We start from the raw sequence: 19,086 nt of genomic DNA on the forward strand, positions 1-19,086 counted from the left end.
TGAACGAAAACAAAGTCAAAGAGGTAAATCTTGAGGTGTGCTTTGAATGTGGGCAGGGAGCAATTTGGAGGGAGTCTGGGATGGAGTTCCAGAGAGCGGGGGCAGAACAGCTGAAAGCTTGTATTATGCCCTTAGTTATGTCATATACGAACCAGGAGAAAGCATTGCAGATGATTCCACACTTTGAATTGGTTAATTATATAACTCAGGGCATGTGTATCAGTTAATTAACCCAATCTCCAATCTTGCCCTTAGGTTTTCAACCCAACCCACTGTGGTTAGACTGCAGTATAATGCCAGGCTATATAATACAATTCAACAGTTGGGGCACTAAATTTGGCTTCAACACCTGGAATAATATGCCATGATTCCTGGTCCTGTTTGCTATCCAGAAACCCTAGTGGTATGTGTGTGTGGGTGTGTGTGTCTGTACTCTGTGCCACAAAATTAGGCTCTGTCATGATGCCTTCGATGAGTCAATAAATAGCCTGACTGCCAAATACTCAGTGCTTCGTTTGTGAAACTGTCGGATTCCGTGGGAAGGAACAATAAATCACAGACCAGAAGAAGTGGAGGAGGGAGAGAGGGAAGAGAAAAACTGGCCAAAAATATTGAAGAGTGATGTTCTTCAGAGAATGATTGTCTAATTAGTCACCATTTGGGATTGTTAAACATCTCAAAACTACTTTATTGCTTCCAAAGAAGCAAAAGCAGGCTGAAGGTCTTCGAATAGCTTTTTAAAGTGTAACAGCAATTGAGTCATAGTATTACACCAAAGCAATGTTTTCCAAACATAAGACAAACCGAGGAAAGTACTGGTGAATATATCTACACATAACATGGTATCTTATCTTTTAGCACAGTGAATTAAGTGTGGTTAGAGTTGAGTGTTCATAGAGACATGGATCCAGCAAGCCATTTAATTTCAAAGGAACCCTAGAGTTCAGCGTTTGGAATAGTATTGATCATTATTATTATTTATTATAAGTGGGACATGTGGAGGGTTCACAATCTACTGCCCCATTTGAATAGAAACACAGGGTGGGAGATATAAATCAATGGTGGAAAATATCACCTATCTCTCTCTCTCTCTCCCTATGCCATTGAAAGGGAGTCTCTTTAATGACAGTACAACAAATGTAATTTAAGTTATTGAAATGAAAGTTAATGCTTGTAGAGAGGACAGATAGTATACCGAGAGGTAGATCACATCAGCACGGGTAGCAGTCATATGAGGAATTTGTAACATCCACATTCTGGAATCAAACAGTAAGTAAACACGATTTCTGCATTTTAAGATTTTGTTAGCATTTATTATTGGAATATTGCAACAAGACGATACGAGGGAGGGTAGATTTTAAGGCACTTTTTGACATTGACAAAAGAGTGAGAATGCAGGTATGCTTTTGGTTTCCAGGAGCTGCTAAATGTCAGATTTCTGTTACCATTAACAGTATTTGAAATATGAATCCAGTCGCTTGCTGTGTACAGAATGTTTTGGGGATTTGAAAGGCATTCCCCCTAATAACCTGACACAGGCCAGAATTCAATGACAAATTGAGGGGCACGACTTGAACCTAAAGCAATGAGACTCCAATATCCAGGAAGGATTCTGTTTGTTTCAAAGATGCATACTTTGCCACATGATGGGGGTCCAACATAATGAAAGATGAGATATCCCTCGGAGTAACGGTTCCACACTGCTCTGGTTTAATATGAGGTAAATACGATCCTTCCTGATACTTTTATTAACCAGCCAAGAATAAAATACAGCAGTGAAAAATGAGATCACCGGTGATATTTCTCACAACACATATTGGATTTTCACTTCATATTTTCAATCAGTGAGACATTATGACTGTCACAAAAGACCACGATGTGCATGAGTTGCTGATCATACTTTAAATTGAATTATCAATTATACTTATAAGGGACAGCACAAAGAAGAAACAAGATTTAAATTATTTATTTCTGATAGACATAATATCCACATTGAGCCTCCTCATACATTCTGTAGGATTATCGACACACTTATGTGCATGCAGAGCCAATTAACTATCGCTGTTTGTTTTAATAATAATAATCCTTATGTTTGGTACCATTTTGTCAAGCTGTCTTGAGACGTGGGGTTTGAACCCACCGCCTTTTGATTCCGAGGCGAGAGTGCTACCAACTGAAGACAACGTTTTGTGAAGATGAATATAATATCTGGATATGTATTTAGAAAATGATAAATGATAAAGCACTTCACAGGATTTTACTATATATTTGTAAGAAACCGCGACAGCTGATTTGCATGCACTATTGTCCTAAGTGAAGTGAATGACCAATTTTATCTGGGGAATGATTGGCAAGGACAGGGTGAATCTCCCTTCTCTTTTCAAATGGGCCCATGGGATCTCTAATCTCAACAGGCAGACGGGAACTCAGTTTAATGTCCAATTTAAAGGACGGCACCTTCAACAATGCAGCACACACCCAGCACTGCATTGGAGTGTCAGCCTAAACTATGAGTTCCAAAGATCCAACGTGGGGTTTGAACCCACAACCTTTCGACTCCGAGGCGAGATTGCTACCAACTGAAGATAACGTTTTGTGGTGATGAGTATAATATTTGGATATGTATTCAGAAAATGATAAACTTTAGGAAACGGGAGTGTTTTGGGTTCAGAAAAAGTGGCCACAGCTTGTCTCCCAGATTCAAGTATCCCTTCAATTTGGCTATCTTCAATGAGTTCCTTTAGATGGGTTTTTGACTGGAAAGGAAGGTAAACGTACATGGTGAAAATACACTTCTTATTAACCACTAGGGAGCAGCAACAGCAGGGCATTAGAGCGTACTGTTTATCCAGCTCAAGAAGGACAGTGTAAACAGTGATGAAACATTGGCAAAGTGAACACTTTAAAGTATTATTAAGTTCCTCATCACATTCTAATTTGAACCAAGCAATTGGTAAATTATTTTACTGAGTTCACAAATTACTCATAAAAGTGTTAAAATGGACACTTTTGAAGACAAGAGGACACAACGTCACTTTTTGTGCAACTGAAACTGTGTGATTGGATGTTCTTTACAGACTTCCTGATATCGCCCTTGTGTTAGAGCCTGAGTTAGTAATTGGATACCGTAGTTTTAAGATTCTGATTTTAAGGATTGTTCGTGGCTCTACAACGCAATGGGTTATGTTGAAAACAGTCTTAAAATGGTGTGTGTCCTGGATTCTTTTTATTTTTCAAATAAAATTTCTAAATGGTTTGCAGACAAAACATTTGTGGGTGAACTGAACAGCAGATACATTTCATTCGATGAAAATGCTTATTTTAGAAAAGTGCTGAGAAGTCGGAGATCTTCATTGACATAAATATTTTATTACATCTAAATTACATTTTTGCACAAACTGAATTCCTGACCTATTTACCAAGTTCTGTATATTATAGTTTTTGAGGTTTTAAATAATGCGTTAATAATTGCATTTGATAAAGTGTCTTATAACATTCAAACATCTCGAAGCCCTAATGCATTAGTTTGAAGTACTGTATAACGAAATGACTTGTTTTAATGTGAGTAAACTCAGCAGCTAATCTGTGCCAAGCAACATCCCACAATTAGCTCTGTGAGATGAATGGCCAAATGTAACCTTTTATGGACCAGGGAGTTAAATTGCCAGGATATCAGAAAAAATACACCCTGCTCTTTATCAAAGCACAGAGTCTTTGACTACCAGAACAGACAGATAGAAACATAACATTCGAAGGACAGCACATCAGCAATGCAGAACTCACTCAGTGTTGCACTGAAGTGTCTGTTTAGATTTTGTGCTCAAATCCTAGTGTGGGACTTTATTCCACAACAGTTTTACCCAGAAGCAAGAATGCTATTCCCTCCAATATCTAGTTTAGCTTTCCCTCAATATTTTCTTAGCCTTGGAACAAACTCTGGTGAATAAAGTGATTTGCTACAAAAACCTCTTCCAATTCCACTCAAAGGTATTCAGTATGAGGTGTAAGATAGCAGACCATGGGGAGAAATGTCCTTTTGTTTTCTCTACGTGGTTGCATGAGGCACATCCTCATAGCAGATATCTTAGATCAAGAATCCAGTAGAGTACATCTCACCATCAGCTTCTTCCATACATAAATGTTTTAATGTGCCAACCAAAATGCGCCTAATTTTGAAGTACATTTAAATAGATCCTGTTAATTTTTGATTAACCAGAGACATTTAAACTTGTTCCCTCTATTTTTATTCCTGTGTTTGAAAGCAACGGCATATCTTCGAACAAATCTTTAGAGTATGCTTTTTATTCAAAGTGTACAATATTTCTATTGTATTTTCTGTTACCTTTTAATTGGAATTTAATTATTTAAAACCTTTGTATTTAATTTAATTTTGTTTGCTTAACTTCCAGTTGGAATTTGATGACCCTAACATTGTAAGTGCAATTTCTTCTACACTTTCTTGATATGCCACTGGCCAAATTATTCCTAGACTTACCCTTAAAACCACTGCCATAAATTTATGTTTGTGCAGAATTTTGGAAAAGTCCTGGAAGCCTTAAAAATTTATATTGAAAAACAATTTCCAAATCAAGACCATGCTAATAATTATCCAAAATCTTTCACATTCTTGCATTTTAATACAATAGTCGTCAGGTTAAGATCATGCAAAATTTAGGGTCTCCAATTGGGTACATGGGATAAAGTGTATTCAGGAAATGATAAAAGCACATGTCCGTTTCCAATACTCCCTTTCATTCTATCTAACTTAAAAAGTTGTGTATGTGCATCGCTTCTTAAAATAATTGATGATGTTATGCATTGCATTTACATTTTAATCTTAATATTGGGAGCTAAATGACAAAATAGGGTACAACAAATAGCGGTGGTTTCAATGTTACTTAAATATTTTCTATTCTTCCCTGATATTTACTCATACATTTATGGATTGTCTAATTTTTGTTTACAGAATGAAAAATGTAATTGACAAGAGTTACAAATATGAACATGACACATGAATATGATTGAATAATTAGATACCCTAAGGAATCAAGCACTAGTTGAGCGTGATGAATTACCACATTGTGTTAATAGAATTTCTTTATTATCTTTGCGAAAAGCAATCTGCAAAATAAATTACTTTATAATTTAGTCGTCCCTTGGTTTTGTATCATAATCTTGTAGTTACATAGTCATCCTGTGTCATAGTCCATTGATTTACAGGGCAGACGCTGTCTTTGTTCCCTGAAACGTTTGTTACAACGTCCTGTGTTGACTCTAACAAACGAATGGCGCTGCTCTCCAAAGACTGTCTGTGCAACAACACATGGGTACTGTCTTCCAATTCTGGGTTACATTCTTTGCTTGCCCTTGGATGCTTTAGGCCTGAGCCACTGTCACTTACAGGCTCCGAGTCTCTCTTGCTCCTGCAGTCAGCGTTTTCTGTGTCTTTCTGCAGGGTCTCTTCCTGAGTAATTTCCTCAGACACCGTATATATCCTGTTCATACTCTGCTCTGTATTGCACAGTTTTGTTCGTTTCCGAAAGAACCCTAAGTTTTTGATGGAGTCTTTGACAATACTTTTGTTGTTTTGCTTTTCCTTGCACAACTCAGTAGCTTTTGGTGTGGACCCATTGCTTAAGCTGGTAGATGCTGTTTCAGTGCCTGATCGTTTAGGCACTGACTTTGGACAAAGCAAAGACGTTACTTCGTAAAAGGTTAGTTTGTTCTTTTGTTCACTCGAGGATGTTGAAACAGTCCCAGATTCAGGTTTAGTCTCAAATACTTTGTTTTTATCTGAGATCTTTGTTGGCGCTGTGCTAACGTTTGACGGCTGTACAGAAGATGGTCTGCTTCCTTTAAGAAGACCCAGAACTTCGTAGCGGAAACTAGAGATATCCTGCTTCAGTTCCTTGAAGCACAATAAAAACAATGTAATTGAAAAGATTCTGTAACCACAGTTTTGCTTTCGAGACACAACTACAATTAACAGGCATCTGAATCTCAGGGATTAAAAAAAACTGGACAAAAATGAGCAAGTAACCAACAGATTTTGGAGTTGCTGCTAAAGAAACTCCTTGGTTATGAAGAACAATCTCAATTACAAATCAAAATAAAGTTTCCAAATCTTCCAATGATACAGAGGAGTGGAGTCAAGACGTTAAAGTGCTCCACATTTTAATAAGAAAATGAGGTAAAATTTGTTGCGCTCTTTAACCCATTAACTAAATTTGTGCCAGTGTTAACTCGATCTCTGTATTCGGCTGAACTGACTACAAGGTGAACTGCTTGGCAACAGAATGTGGGAATTGAGTCAATACTCTGTGGCAGTCTCAGTGCAGGTTCCTGAGCCAGGCAGCTCCATAGTACTCCAACACACTACACTGATGGTTTGGATATTCACAATCTGGTGATGGTTTTCCACATGTGTCAGATACGTGGCTGACCAAAACAATTGGCTGCCGCGTTTCACCCACAAAATACACAGTCACTCCACAGTCACTGCAGTATATCTTGTGAAGTGCTTTGAGACGTCTCAAAGACGTGATGCAAGGATTATTATTATTATTATTAAGACCTTCTTCATTGCCCGTGCCTTCGGGCATCTTCCCCCAACACCCCATTTGCCCTCATCCCTCCTGAATCCAATCCCCAAGACGGGTGCAAACTCTTGACTTGGGACATCCTCCTGAAGTGAAAGATGCTATATAAATGCAATGTGTTGTTGTTAATTGATTTTTAATCTGAAACAAAACACACTCTTTACATTGGGGTTCCCTTGGACTCTACCACTGTGGGCAAAGAGGGAAATTTCAACTATTGGACATAAGATTTGGGAATAAGGTTAAGAAATGGGACAAATTCAAGGCAATATTCAAAGGATTTTGACCGATTATTTTTTAACCACATCACAATATAAAAATATAGTTATAGTGTTGTATAATTTGTAACATTAGCGAACTTTGTTTGTATTAATTACATGTGACTTCCAGCTTACAAAATCCGTGGTGAGTTTGTCAATTAATGCAACAAAATCTATTTGCAGATATTAGATCCCAATAAGCATTTTAATATTCTCTAATGTTAATTCCAGTTTACTCATCGGAGGAACTACTAAACAAAGTGAATTTGCAGTCTTAATTCAGTTCCAAAGTAGATATAAATTTGTTGCCCACAAAAAATAGCAGAAAGGCAAAACAATGGAACACACAGTGTAGAATATTAAAAGTCGCATTAACACACAAAGGTTTAAAGGAAGGTTTTTTTTTGTATACTGAGGGGAGCTTTCTGTAGCTAGAGTTCAGATATCCTGCCAGTGTAACTTAGGTGAGTTATTCATTGTATCCGTTATTGCTGACGTGTGAAAACTTAATATAGTGACTGAGAGAAAAGCAATAAGATTCCTCCTTCACGGCACCTGTCCTCTTCATAAGGGCAAATACACCTGCCCCAGCTAAACAAATAAAAATGAATTAAAGGGCAGGTGGTTTTATTGGTAACCCAGCTTTGTTTAATGAGCTATTGTTTGCTATTGCTAACACTGTCTGGCAAATTTCCTGCTGCTTGCCCAGCTATGATCACCCTACCTGTTGAGACTTTACCTTAGAAGGTTAATAATAGCCAGTGAGGAGAATCCACCCACCTCCATCCCTCCTCCGTTACTGGTCTGCTCATCCAAGTCCTTATAATGAGCCAGGCTGGCTAGTTCATCCTCAACAGTGCTTTGGAGCAGGGCAGACTTGCCTGGCTCAGAAACCATCACTGAGATTGCCAAGTATGTCACCCTGAAGCCAACTCAACTCCAGAGAAACGCTGCATATCCTCCCACTCCAACATTCAACATACAGTTCAAAAATGCTCAACATGAAAAAAATTCCACAATTCTTCCAAGGAAACAGTAGATATGGACCAAATAGCAACACTACAAGTTGTACAATATATATGGTAAAGATAAAACTTCTTTATTCTGAAAATTAAGATTGTTGCAATCATTGCTCTAGCACAAAATCATCTGTTTCCCTTTAGGTGTTTCCAGTAGAAATTTACAGCACCGAAGGTCATTTGGCCCACTGTGTCAATGTTACTAATTGCTCTATAAATGCAATTATAGGTTTCTGTTTCTATCTACACAACCTCACAAATGATAGTCAAAGACTTTACCTTGAAATTCTCCTCAGTGAGGCCTTCTTCAGTTTTGGCATCTCTGATCATTGCTGCAACATATCTTTTCACTAAATTTCTTATAACCTCCTGAAATAGATTAAAAAAACACAATTTTTTTAGTTTATAAAACACTGAACCCAGGGGTAAAACTTAAAATGTTTTTTTTAACAGAACTGTGTCGAGTTTCTTCTGTGATGTCCTGACCGACAATTGTCCAGAAAACAAAATTGGTCATTTACTTCATGGGTGTTTGTAGGACGTTGCAAATTAGCTGTCACATTTCCTAACAGATGTACAGTTACCACAATTTACAGAAAGCTCTGTGAAGTGCTTTGAGAAGTTTTGACATGAAAAGGCACTACATCAAATGCAAGAACTATCATAGTTCTCACGAAAGAAGGGTTGTGATCTGATTTGAAAATCAAACAACATATTTCTGGTAATTAGAGTTACCTCTTTATTTGTAACCTTTAAGCAGTAAAATGACTTACCTCAATTATTTGCATCTAAGGGGGAGAAATTCCATCTGGGTCTAGATTTTACTCTACTTGTGTGTGATATTGAAAATGTTTGCACTTATATCGGTTTAAGACATAGTTTTGACTTGGATGATGTTCGCAGCTAATAAATAAGCAAATCATGTGGGGGAGAATTCTACCTTGATCTGGATTTGTTTTTATTTGAGTTTCTACAATTTGGCAAATTGTTGAATTCTTCCTTAAATTTGAAGTTGTTTTTCTTAAAAGTTCTTAAAACAAACTTATGGAAAAATGACTTCAAAATAAAGGCAGTATTTAGGAATTTGTCAAATTCTGAATGTTCTAAAACGCCGCATTACTACAGTAAAATACTTGACACACAGCTGGCATTTCTCTCCTATAATTTCTCCCCAGGAATAAACATATTATTATAAAAATATCTAAGGTTACTTCTGAAATGCGGCCAATCAACAAACATCTGTTCTGCGCTCTAAACATTTGTTTTTCTCAGCCTTTCTCACTTTCTATCTTTACATTGATTTGAACAAGCAAGCAAACTGGAAATTTGCATGACAACATAATACAACTGGAGGTTAATAATAATGACAGTCATGAGCTGCCACACACGTGTTTTGCATAATATGCCAACAAGCCACAACATCAACAAAATTACGTTTGTATAGCGCACTTCACATCGAGAGGATGTCCCAAGGCGCTGGACAATCAGTATTTTGGACCTGAGCTGGGGGTTGGGATCAGGGAAGGTGGGGGGTGGGGGGCAGAGTGAGAAGGAGGGTGACCAATGGCATGGTCGAAGAGCAGGGTCTTGAGACAGGTCTTGAAGGAGGCAAAGGAGGGGGTGAAGCAAACTGGCTGTGGGATGGAGTTCCAGAGGGTAGGGGCAGAGTGGCTGAAGGCCCACCCGCCAATGGTGGGCATTTGGTTAATTGCAGTTTCTGGTTTACGAATCAAACTGTGGGATTCTCGGGAAAACCAAATTGCTGGGAAAATATACTCTGATCCCCAAGGCTGGGAAAGGCCATTCTTGGGGCTGGCTGGTGATTTATTCTTTGTCCATGATAAAGCCCGAGATCAGGATGCTGACCAGGACTGATAGCAGGAAGGTACGATCATGGTCTGCATTTTGCTTGCACTTAGAAGGGAACCAGATAAATAGCGAAGCAATAAACAGAAACACAAAATCATATGGTTTGGATGAAGAAGGACCTTGGGCTCATTTGAGGTTATCCTTCCAGAACACTCCCCTCCTATCCTCCCATCACAGCATCAAACAGCTGTTTAAATGAGTCCAGTGTCCTGGCCTGGACCACCTTTCCTGGCAACCTGTTGCAATCCTTAATTATCCTCTGAGTAAAAAAATACTTCCTGGCGCCTGTGCTGAAATTGCCCTTTGCAACTTTAAACCTATATCCTCTTGCTCTACTATTTCAGTACATCCTAAAGTATTGCTCTAGTCTAGAAGTTCTTTTTCAATCCAAATTAAAATTGTATACCCCTTTATGGGATCCCCACTGAATCATCTTTTCTCAAGACTAAAGAGCCCTCGCTTGTCTATAGGGCACATTGCTCAAAATTAAAGGGATACAGGAAGAAAGCTGCATTTAGTAGGCAAAAAACAAAGGATTATAGAAAAAAAGAGGCAGCAGAACCACAGACACAATGGAAAGAATGGTCATCATTTGTCCAGAAAAGGCCTAAGCGTTCTGAGATGCTACCCTGTGTGGAGGGCGCTATATAAGTGCAAGTTGTTGTTGTAGATTTGAGGCCGTTTCTTGGACGGGAAGAGGTTAGAGGAAGCTGAGAATGTAATTTGTCCATGAATCCTATAATTTTAGTTGCAAACCAGAAGCAGCAAATTGGGATAGTGCCTTCAGGTTTGTGAAAGTTGTGTTTCACACCTTTTCCAGCACATTCTGAACCAGTTTCAATGAAAACATTCCATGGAAGTGGATGCATCAATATATATGAAAATTGGTCAGTCAGTCAAGTATGGTATACTAGTTATTTGGGTGAGTTATCAGAGGATGGCTGGTGCTGAAGGAATCCTGCTTCATTGGGAGAACAAAGGAATCAAAATGCCTTTGGGGTGGTGGGGTTGAATATGTATGTGGGATGGGGTGTGGTGTGGGGAGAGGGAGGGAAGAGAGGAGGCAGATGGAGAGAAAGAAGATCGTCAGGAAAAAAAAGAGTTAAGAAATACTGGGCTACAATTTTATGCTGAGTTCAGGAAATAGAAATCTTTTCCATTATGAAGCCGGTGAAAAGATATTTTTAGTGATCATCAATTGTCTTGCGTTCTAGGAATTAAATACTGCTATTTGATATATTTGCAGTGATTGCATAATCATTAACTTTCAATGTGGGTGTCATCATAGAAATTATGGTCACTGGGGGCTAGAATTTTTCCCACTGATCTCCCACTAGCCCTGTAGCTCAGTGGTTACAGCCCGTAGCTCACTATCCCTGTAGCTCAAGGAGTCCTGTAGCTCAGTGGTTAGATCACTCACCTCGCAAGTGAGAGATGTGTTAATTTCCCGGCAGGGCGAAACCTTGGGCAAGTTTTCTTACTCCACACGCCTGATAATAATCCCTCAAAAAAGAACAATAATACAATTGGTCACTTCAATCCACGACTGTTTGTGGGATACTGCTGTGCACAACTGGTTACCCAATTTCACCCACAAATATACAGTCAATTCACTTTACAGTATATTCTGTGAAGTGCTTTGAGACGTCTAGAAGACGTGAAAAGCGCTATATCAAATGCAAGGATTAAAAAATTGCTCCTTACTGACTTTCTTGGAAATACACCTAACTGCTTCCAAGAAAGCTTACTCCATATTCTCAAATCCTGCCTCAATAAAGAATTTCCTAAATGGATTATTTGTTGGGTAACATGCTTAGCAATGTTCCCATCTTGTTCATATATTATATGTTATTATATAGCCCTGCAAGCTAAGGTGGTACCCAGATGGAAAGATGGACAAGCAGCAGGAAGCTTGTCAGACAGTGTTTGCAATGGCAAGCTGTGCAGTTTTAGTTGGTTTAAATGCAGCAGTATTTCAACACACACTCTGGAGTCCCCAAGCCTTGGCTCTTGCCAATCTGAACCTAATACAATCCGGGATTAAGTGAGTCGGATGTTTCCCTCTGGGGAGAGAGTGCACATTTCATTCCAGACAAAGGGAACATAAGATTTGTCTCAAATTATACACTGTATCCCAGATATTATTTCCTAAAATATGGAACATATGTGGAACATTCAATAGTGTGATTTGGATATTCTTATGCATGGTGATGGATTTCCAAGTATACAGATAATAATAATAATCCTTTCATTTGATATAGTGCCTTATCACATCTTCGAGAGGTCTCAAAGCGCTTCACAGAATATACTGTAAAATGAATTGACTGTATATTTGTGGGTGAAACGCGGCAGCCAATTGCACACAGCAGTGTCCCACAGAAAGTCGTGGATTGAGTCACCAATTTATTATTTTATTATTTTTGTATCTTGTTTACTTAAAAAAACAGCACAGAAGGAGTTGCGTGGACAACTGCTCCACTGGAGCTGAATCCATGAACTATTTTGAGCATCTTAGTCATTGATACTTAACGCAGAATCCGTGATATAAATAAATACTACATTGGCAGATCATTCCAATATACACAGTTGGGTCTTAGGCACAATTATTACATGAAGGAATGAATATCTTCAAGAAAAAGGCACAATAGACACATTTGTGGATGATAAAAAGTTTTATTCCAAAGAGCATCAAACATTTTTATGATAGTAAAATGGCTCTGAATTCTAAACTGTTCAATAATGAAGTGAAGTTGCATTCACTACAGGTTGAAACATTAAAGCTTACTTCTGGGTATCATAAGAACATAAGATTAGAGCAGAAATAGACAATTCAGCCCGTCGAGCCTGTTGAAGCTTATTATTGGATCATGGCTGATCTGCAATTTAATAATATTTCCTTGCCCTTTCACCATTTCCCTTAATGCCTCAGCCTACCAAATATTCATCTGTTTCGCCGATAAAATACAGTCACAACACTTTACAATATATCCTGGGAAGCACTTTGAGTCATCCTCCTGAAGTGAAATGTAAGAAATACTATTATTATTACAGTGACATTATTAATTAGATACTGGTATGTGAATAGGGGGGTCATATTTTGCAAAGCAAATCTGGGGGCACGTACAAAATATCTGGGGGCACCCTCATATCTAACATTTATAAATAAATAGATTTTCAGCTAGATAGCTGAAAGAATTGAATGTCCCAGTTTTCTCTGAAATAATTTAGCCACTCTTTTTGTTTATAGCTGCAGGCCTAGCAGTCTGTGGAGCTTTGGGAAGCTTCCTCAGCAGAGAAATGACATGTTCATGGTCTTCTCTCAGGCACATCAGCCACTTTGTTGTAATGTAACCTGACGTTCCCTCTCAGCTCCAGGTTTGGGATGGGAGAGAAATGCTGGAATATAACCACTGTGTGCACCTCATTAACCAGACGAACGACCCACTGGGATAGCTATGTGCAATGGTGACCCTTGATGCAATCCTGCCCGAGATTATCTAAACTTTGGTGGAAAAAAAACACTGACACTCAGGAGTAGGTCCTGCACCCTATGTGCTCTGGGATCAATTTGAAAGGACAGCAACTATGAACGTGGATTGATATTTCCTATTCGCCTGGTGAACCTTGTGGGCTATGCCTGAATCAGGAGAGCCATTCATCGGCTACCTAACCATACACTGAAGATCTTTCCTCCTACATTGCCGCTATTGTATTTTAATCTTCTTCATCCAAAAGCACTTTCTCCACGGCTAGTTGCAATCCCTTCCTATCTTTTTTTCTCTCTTCTTCTTTTTCTTCTTTATCCAGCTCTTCCCATCAATTAATCAAAAGGAAGTAAGTGCGGAGGAATCATCTGCGGAGCGATGAAAACAAGATTCTTCTTAATTATTTTTGGATTGTGAATGTGCTTACGGTAATAATGCTTTGAGAGAATCATGACACTGTCGGAAATGATTCTGAACTGATTATACGCCAGGAACATTTGCATGTAGTTTAAAGCACTAATATACAAGCTATCAGAAAGTGATTACATGGTACAATGATAATAGCTGAAGTTTATATATGAAGTAGCAAAATGTGGCATAATACTCACCAGAATCCATGTAGTCTGGTCCTTGTTCCTCCAGTAGAATATGAGTTCAAGGATTTCATAGAATTATACAGGACAGAAGGAGGCCATTCGGCCCATCGTGTCTGTGCCGGTTCTTTGAAAAAAGCTATCCAAATCAATCCCACTCACCCGCTCTCTCCCCATAGCCCTGCAAATGTGCCTCCTGCTTTCACTCCTAAATGGCCTAGCTCTACTTTTAAGATTATGCCCCTTGTTCTGGATTCCCCAACCACAGGAAATAGTTTCTCTGTATCTACCCTATCAAATCCCTTGATTATTTTAAAAACCTCAATCAGATCATCACTAAACCCTCTAAACTTCATCTATTCACCTCAGTAAATCCCATGAAGCTCTTTGGGATGTCCTCCAGACATGAATGGTATGAAACCAAATGCAAGGAATATTAACAATAAATCCTTGCATTTGATATACCGCTTTATCACATCTTTGAGATGTCTCAAAGCGCTTCACAGAATATACAATACAATACAAAATTACATTTGTATAGTGCAGTGCCCTTCATGTCGGGAGGATGCCTTAGGCACTGGACAGTCAGGTATTTGGACCTGAACTGGTGGTCGGGATCGGGGAGGGTGGAGGGCAGGGAGGGTAGGAGGGTAGCCAAAGGCTTGGTTGAAGAGAAGGGTTTTGAGATGTGCCTTGGTAATATACTGTAAAGTGAATTGACTGTATTTTGTGGGCAAAACATGGTAGCCAATTGCGCACAGCATTGTCCCACAAGCAATCGTGGATTGAGTGACTAATTTTATTATTTTGTTTGAAGGAATTATTACCCCCAGAAAACAATCCGCCAATCGACTATTAATATTATCAATCGACTTATTAATATTGTTGTTTTTGTGTTTTCTGAAAGGGCTTTATTGTCACTCGAATAATGGCTAGACCTCAGTATTTCGACCCTCATACACCCAAACTGCTGCAGTGACATTGTCTGTTGATTGCAGTACGGAAAGGAAGTACCGATGTTCTTGTTTTATCTGTGTTCCTATGTGAACTTGTCATTAGTAACAATCAGAGCAGAGTTGAAAGGTTCTTCTTACCTGATATTGATGATTACGCTTCAGATTGTTAGCTGCACGTCTCTTTAAAGAAAAGTCAAAAATGAGTAAAATCAGTAAAGGAAAGTGCTTTGGAACAGCAAATAATTTGAGAGCGCTTACAATATTAAGATCTGGAGAAACTTCCCGTAGATCATCTGCATTAAAGCAAACGATATCACAATCTATGGAAGCACATGAAACCGTATTGATCACATAAATGAACTTCCTACCCCGAGGCACCCAAGACTTTCAGGTTTTTTCCGTTCTTGCTTGCAGAACTTTTTGGGGCAGAGATGTCTCTGTAGCCATTTCAATAAATACCAGGCCGACTTTGGGCTCGCAATGATGTTGAAGGGGGTTGGAAGAGTGCCACCCTCTTCGAAATAACTCATCCAAAGCTTGGTTCTCGCAAATTTCCACTCAATATCTGCATGGTCCTGTAGAAATGAATCATGTTGGTAATGGCGATGCTTACCAGCTATCTATCTACATCACCACATGTGAATTGTAATCTTCAATAGAAATTTGTATGAAAAGTGAACATACAGCGGCTTATTTAACCTTGATACATTCCTACCTGAAATAATGAGAGCTCGGCAATGCCAACCAGTAATGGCAACACATGCACTGCACAACATATTCTCCCTCTTCCCCAACCTGCTTTACGTTAGTGAATCTTGCATCCTTTTTTTCACTGCAACTTTAAAGGGAGCTTTGCAGGGTGAGGCAGTGAGCTTTCTGAAAATATGTGTCGAAACTGTGCCACAAAGCAATTGTCAAGACTGAAAGCACACCACACTAATCTTTTTCCATGGCTTTTACTTCACAGTCATATTTTGAAGACTATGAGTGAATTCTGCTCTCACATCTTCAAAAAGCAATAAATATCAAAAGAGCTTGATTTAGGCCTCTGTTCAAGCAGAATCCTGTGTCTGATTAGGTCGTTTTACTTTAGATATGAAACAATATTCGGAGCTTTCCCCACCAAAATACTTTGTGTAATTAGTTAGTTATCTAACTTTCAACCCAGTAGAAATACAAAATCACATTTGTACAGCTCCTCTGGAGGACGTCCCAAGGCACTGGACAGTCTGTCTTGTGCTCTCTGTCTTCAGGTCTGGCCTCCTCTTGCTGTGGTGCGGTTCCTCGGCCACTGGTTGCCCTCTGCTACTCTACCCAAGTGTCATTGTTCATGTATGACTGTCAGCACTGAGTGTTGGCAGGTCACTCGATTGTCAGCTACACCTAACCTCTCCCCACCCGCTGCCACCCACTCACACAAGGCTGTGGTGTGGGTGGACTAGGCGCAGGAAGCCTGGCTGGTTTTCCCTTCCCTAACCCTGGGAAGATCGGGGCTAATTTATCCTCCCCATTCAGGGAGGCTAAATTAGACCAGAAAAATCAGCAGCAACCGGGATTCAAACCAGTGATTTTTGTTCCATAATTTGCAGCCCAATCCATTACACTACTGGGGCTGTGTCATCTACAGCTTAATAAAATAATAATGAAGAAGAACTCACCGCAATGAGTTGATAAGAATTGTTCATCATAGCTATCAGCATGTTGAGTAAAACCACGAGAGATATCACGTTATACGTTCCAAACATAGTGGTACCTACAAACTCCGTGAATTCATGCCGTGCCTTCACATTAGTCACATACAGGTTAATCAGACCAAAGATTGACCAGAAAAGTGATTGAAGTGTTTCAAATAACCTGTAAAATTAAGTTAATCGAATACTTAATATGCATAATTTAGTTAAATAATCATTACATTTTTTTTTGTCAGCCAGGTGATTCACATGCGTGCAAACCCATCACCATACATAAGAGTATCCAAACCAGACTGAACGTTTGACATTCCATATCTACACATGGAAATTTCTCTGTCTCTGGAATGGAACTCTCTCTCCTCGGAGTGATATACACTGTTTATTCTGGAGAGTTGATTATGTGCTTGAGTAAGGAATTCGAACCTAGTCAGTCCTCAGTGGCAGATTCAGTAGATTCAGTAGTGTAGTTCCTGAGCCAGGTGGTTTCACAGTAATTCAAGACACCACTGATGACACACCATCAGGATTTGGAAGGCCAAATTGAGGATTGGTGAAGGCCAAGGCTTGGGGACTCCAGATTGTACATTGGGGTACTCATAGAATCAGAGAATTATACAGCACAGATGGAGGCCATTCGGTCCATCATGTCTGTGCTGGCTCTTTGAAAGAGCTGTCCGAATTAATCCCACTCCCCCATTCTTTGCCCACAGCTCTGCAAATTTGTCCTCCCCAAACATCTATCTGCTTCTCTCTTGAAAACTGTTATGGAATCTGCTTCTACCACCCTTTCAGGCAGTGCATTCCAGATCTGACAACTTGCTGTGTGAAAACATTTCTGCTGGAGTTTACCAGCTAAAACCACATAGCTTGCATTGAATGTCTGACACTGCTTGTCCAGCTAGAACCACCCTACCCATCAGGACTTTGAATGGCTTAGTTAACAAGAGTCGAGTGGGAAAAATCCCTGCCCGCAGTCTGTTCTTCCAAGTCCTGCAATATGTCAAGCTGGCTGGTCTATTTTCAGCAGTGTCTTGAATTACCGTGGACCTGCCTGTCTCAGGAACTGGACTACCGAGACCGGCACAAAGGATTGACTTGATATTCCATACTCAAGATCATTACCTTAGTGCCGACTCATCTCCAAGAAGACAACACTTACCTCCATCCACCCCTCCCCCTCCCCCAACAAGGATAGATTTTTTCCTTTATATTAATCTCTCCATTTCATTTTGGAACTAAATTGATGCACTGCTTTATCAGTGTTGGATCATGGGGCATTTCAGTAGACTGTTCTTGCCCCCGAATAAATCTTGCTAGAACTGAGTTTATCTTATACTTCAAAATCCACATTGTAATTTAAAATAAAACAAAGTACTTACGTTGAAAAGGCATTATTCTGTTTCTCACACCTGATCCCCTTGCAGTTATTCGGTTCCTCTGATGCGTTTGTCTCATAGTAGAAGTACAACTGGTTGAGGCCATTTGCAAAAGCCAGCAGCACCAGGCAGTAAATGAATAAGAACTTCAGAATGTCCAGGAGCATCCGTCCGAGAGATATCTGCAGTGGTCCCAGGTGAGAGTTGGCGGTGAACAGTGAGATCAGGCGAAGGGAGCTGAAGATGTTTGCAAAGGCAAACAATGCCTCAGCGACCAAGGTGGGATGCCACATTTCCCATTCTTCACGTTTCCGAGATCCACTGTACTTTAAACAAAATAACAATATCAATACAAAGCACACTCACAAGACCACAAGCCATAGGTTTGGATGATGAAAGTCCTTTGGCCCATCAAGTGTCCCGGACTCAACCCATCCTTTCTGGCAACCTGTTCCTGTCATTAATTTACTGATTTTATATATTTTTTCCTCTTGAATGAGCTAAAGAAAGAAAAAGGGATTGTATTTTAAATCGTGCCTTATCCACACGTCAAAACCTCTCAAATGGTTTACAGTAATTATTATCAAATGTAGTGCCTGTATTTTGTGGGTAAACAAGTCAGCCATTTTGCACAAAGCAAGTCTCATGGAGAGTCCTGAGGTGGAGAATCATTTATAAGGAGAATTGTTAGCCAGGTCACCGGGATAAATTTATGTCTCTTTTCAAATAGTCTTGTAGATCTTTAATGTTCAGATAAAGATCAGACAGGTGTGCCCTTAGACTAATAATTGATTCAAAGGACAACATCTCCCTCAATGGATGCACTTCCCAAGTGCTACTTAGGAGTATTAATCAAATCTAATTCTGACACAAGATGTGAACCCACAACCTTCTGACTCAAAGGTGCGAATACCACTAACAAAGACGACTGGACACCTGACATTTTTAAAAATTAAAGAGATTAAGGAATATGGGGAATTAGGTTAGTAGATCAGCCATGAGGGGCCGAATGGCTACTCCAGCTCCAATTTCTTATGTTCTTATGTTCTTAAACTGAACAAATCTGTGCTGGTGATTACAAGATCACACAAAGAAACCTGTTTGCCCAATTTGATCTCATCCTTCCAGAATATCCACCTCAGTGTCCTGCTATCATAACATCAAGTTATTTCTTAAAATGATTCCGGTATCCTGGCCTCAAAAACCCCTTCCTGGCAACCTTTCAGTCATTAATTCCC

At 39.4% G+C, this 19,086-nt stretch overlaps 1 protein-coding gene and 1 long non-coding RNA gene across 2 annotated transcripts in view; both read right to left on the minus strand.

Moving 5' to 3' along the window:
• Positions 1 to 5,113: 5,113 nt before the first annotated feature.
• Positions 5,114 to 19,086, minus strand: part of trpc4b (transient receptor potential cation channel, subfamily C, member 4b) — a 54,287-nt gene continuing 40,314 nt past the window's right edge. The window contains exons 6-11 of the mRNA XM_007891235.2: positions 17,852 to 18,174; positions 16,440 to 16,635; positions 15,150 to 15,356; positions 14,920 to 14,961; positions 8,158 to 8,247; positions 5,114 to 5,908 (exon numbers count right to left, since the gene is read on the minus strand). Of these exons, the coding sequence (XP_007889426.2) occupies positions 5,168 to 5,908; positions 8,158 to 8,247; positions 14,920 to 14,961; positions 15,150 to 15,356; positions 16,440 to 16,635; positions 17,852 to 18,174 (1,599 nt within the window). The 3' untranslated portion in view covers positions 5,114 to 5,167. The remainder of the gene's footprint in view (positions 5,909 to 8,157; positions 8,248 to 14,919; positions 14,962 to 15,149; positions 15,357 to 16,439; positions 16,636 to 17,851; positions 18,175 to 19,086) is intronic.
• On the minus strand, positions 13,543 to 13,921 carry LOC121848908. Its single transcript, XR_006085042.1, has 2 exons — positions 13,841 to 13,921; positions 13,543 to 13,600 (listed from the first exon to the last, which is right to left on the minus strand). It is a non-coding gene; the product is annotated as an uncharacterized LOC121848908 (long non-coding RNA).

The sequence above is a fragment of the Callorhinchus milii genome, unplaced genomic scaffold, assembly GCF_018977255.1.
Source record: "Callorhinchus milii isolate IMCB2004 unplaced genomic scaffold, IMCB_Cmil_1.0 Scaffold4, whole genome shotgun sequence".
Lineage (NCBI taxonomy): Eukaryota > Metazoa > Chordata > Chondrichthyes > Chimaeriformes > Callorhinchidae > Callorhinchus > Callorhinchus milii.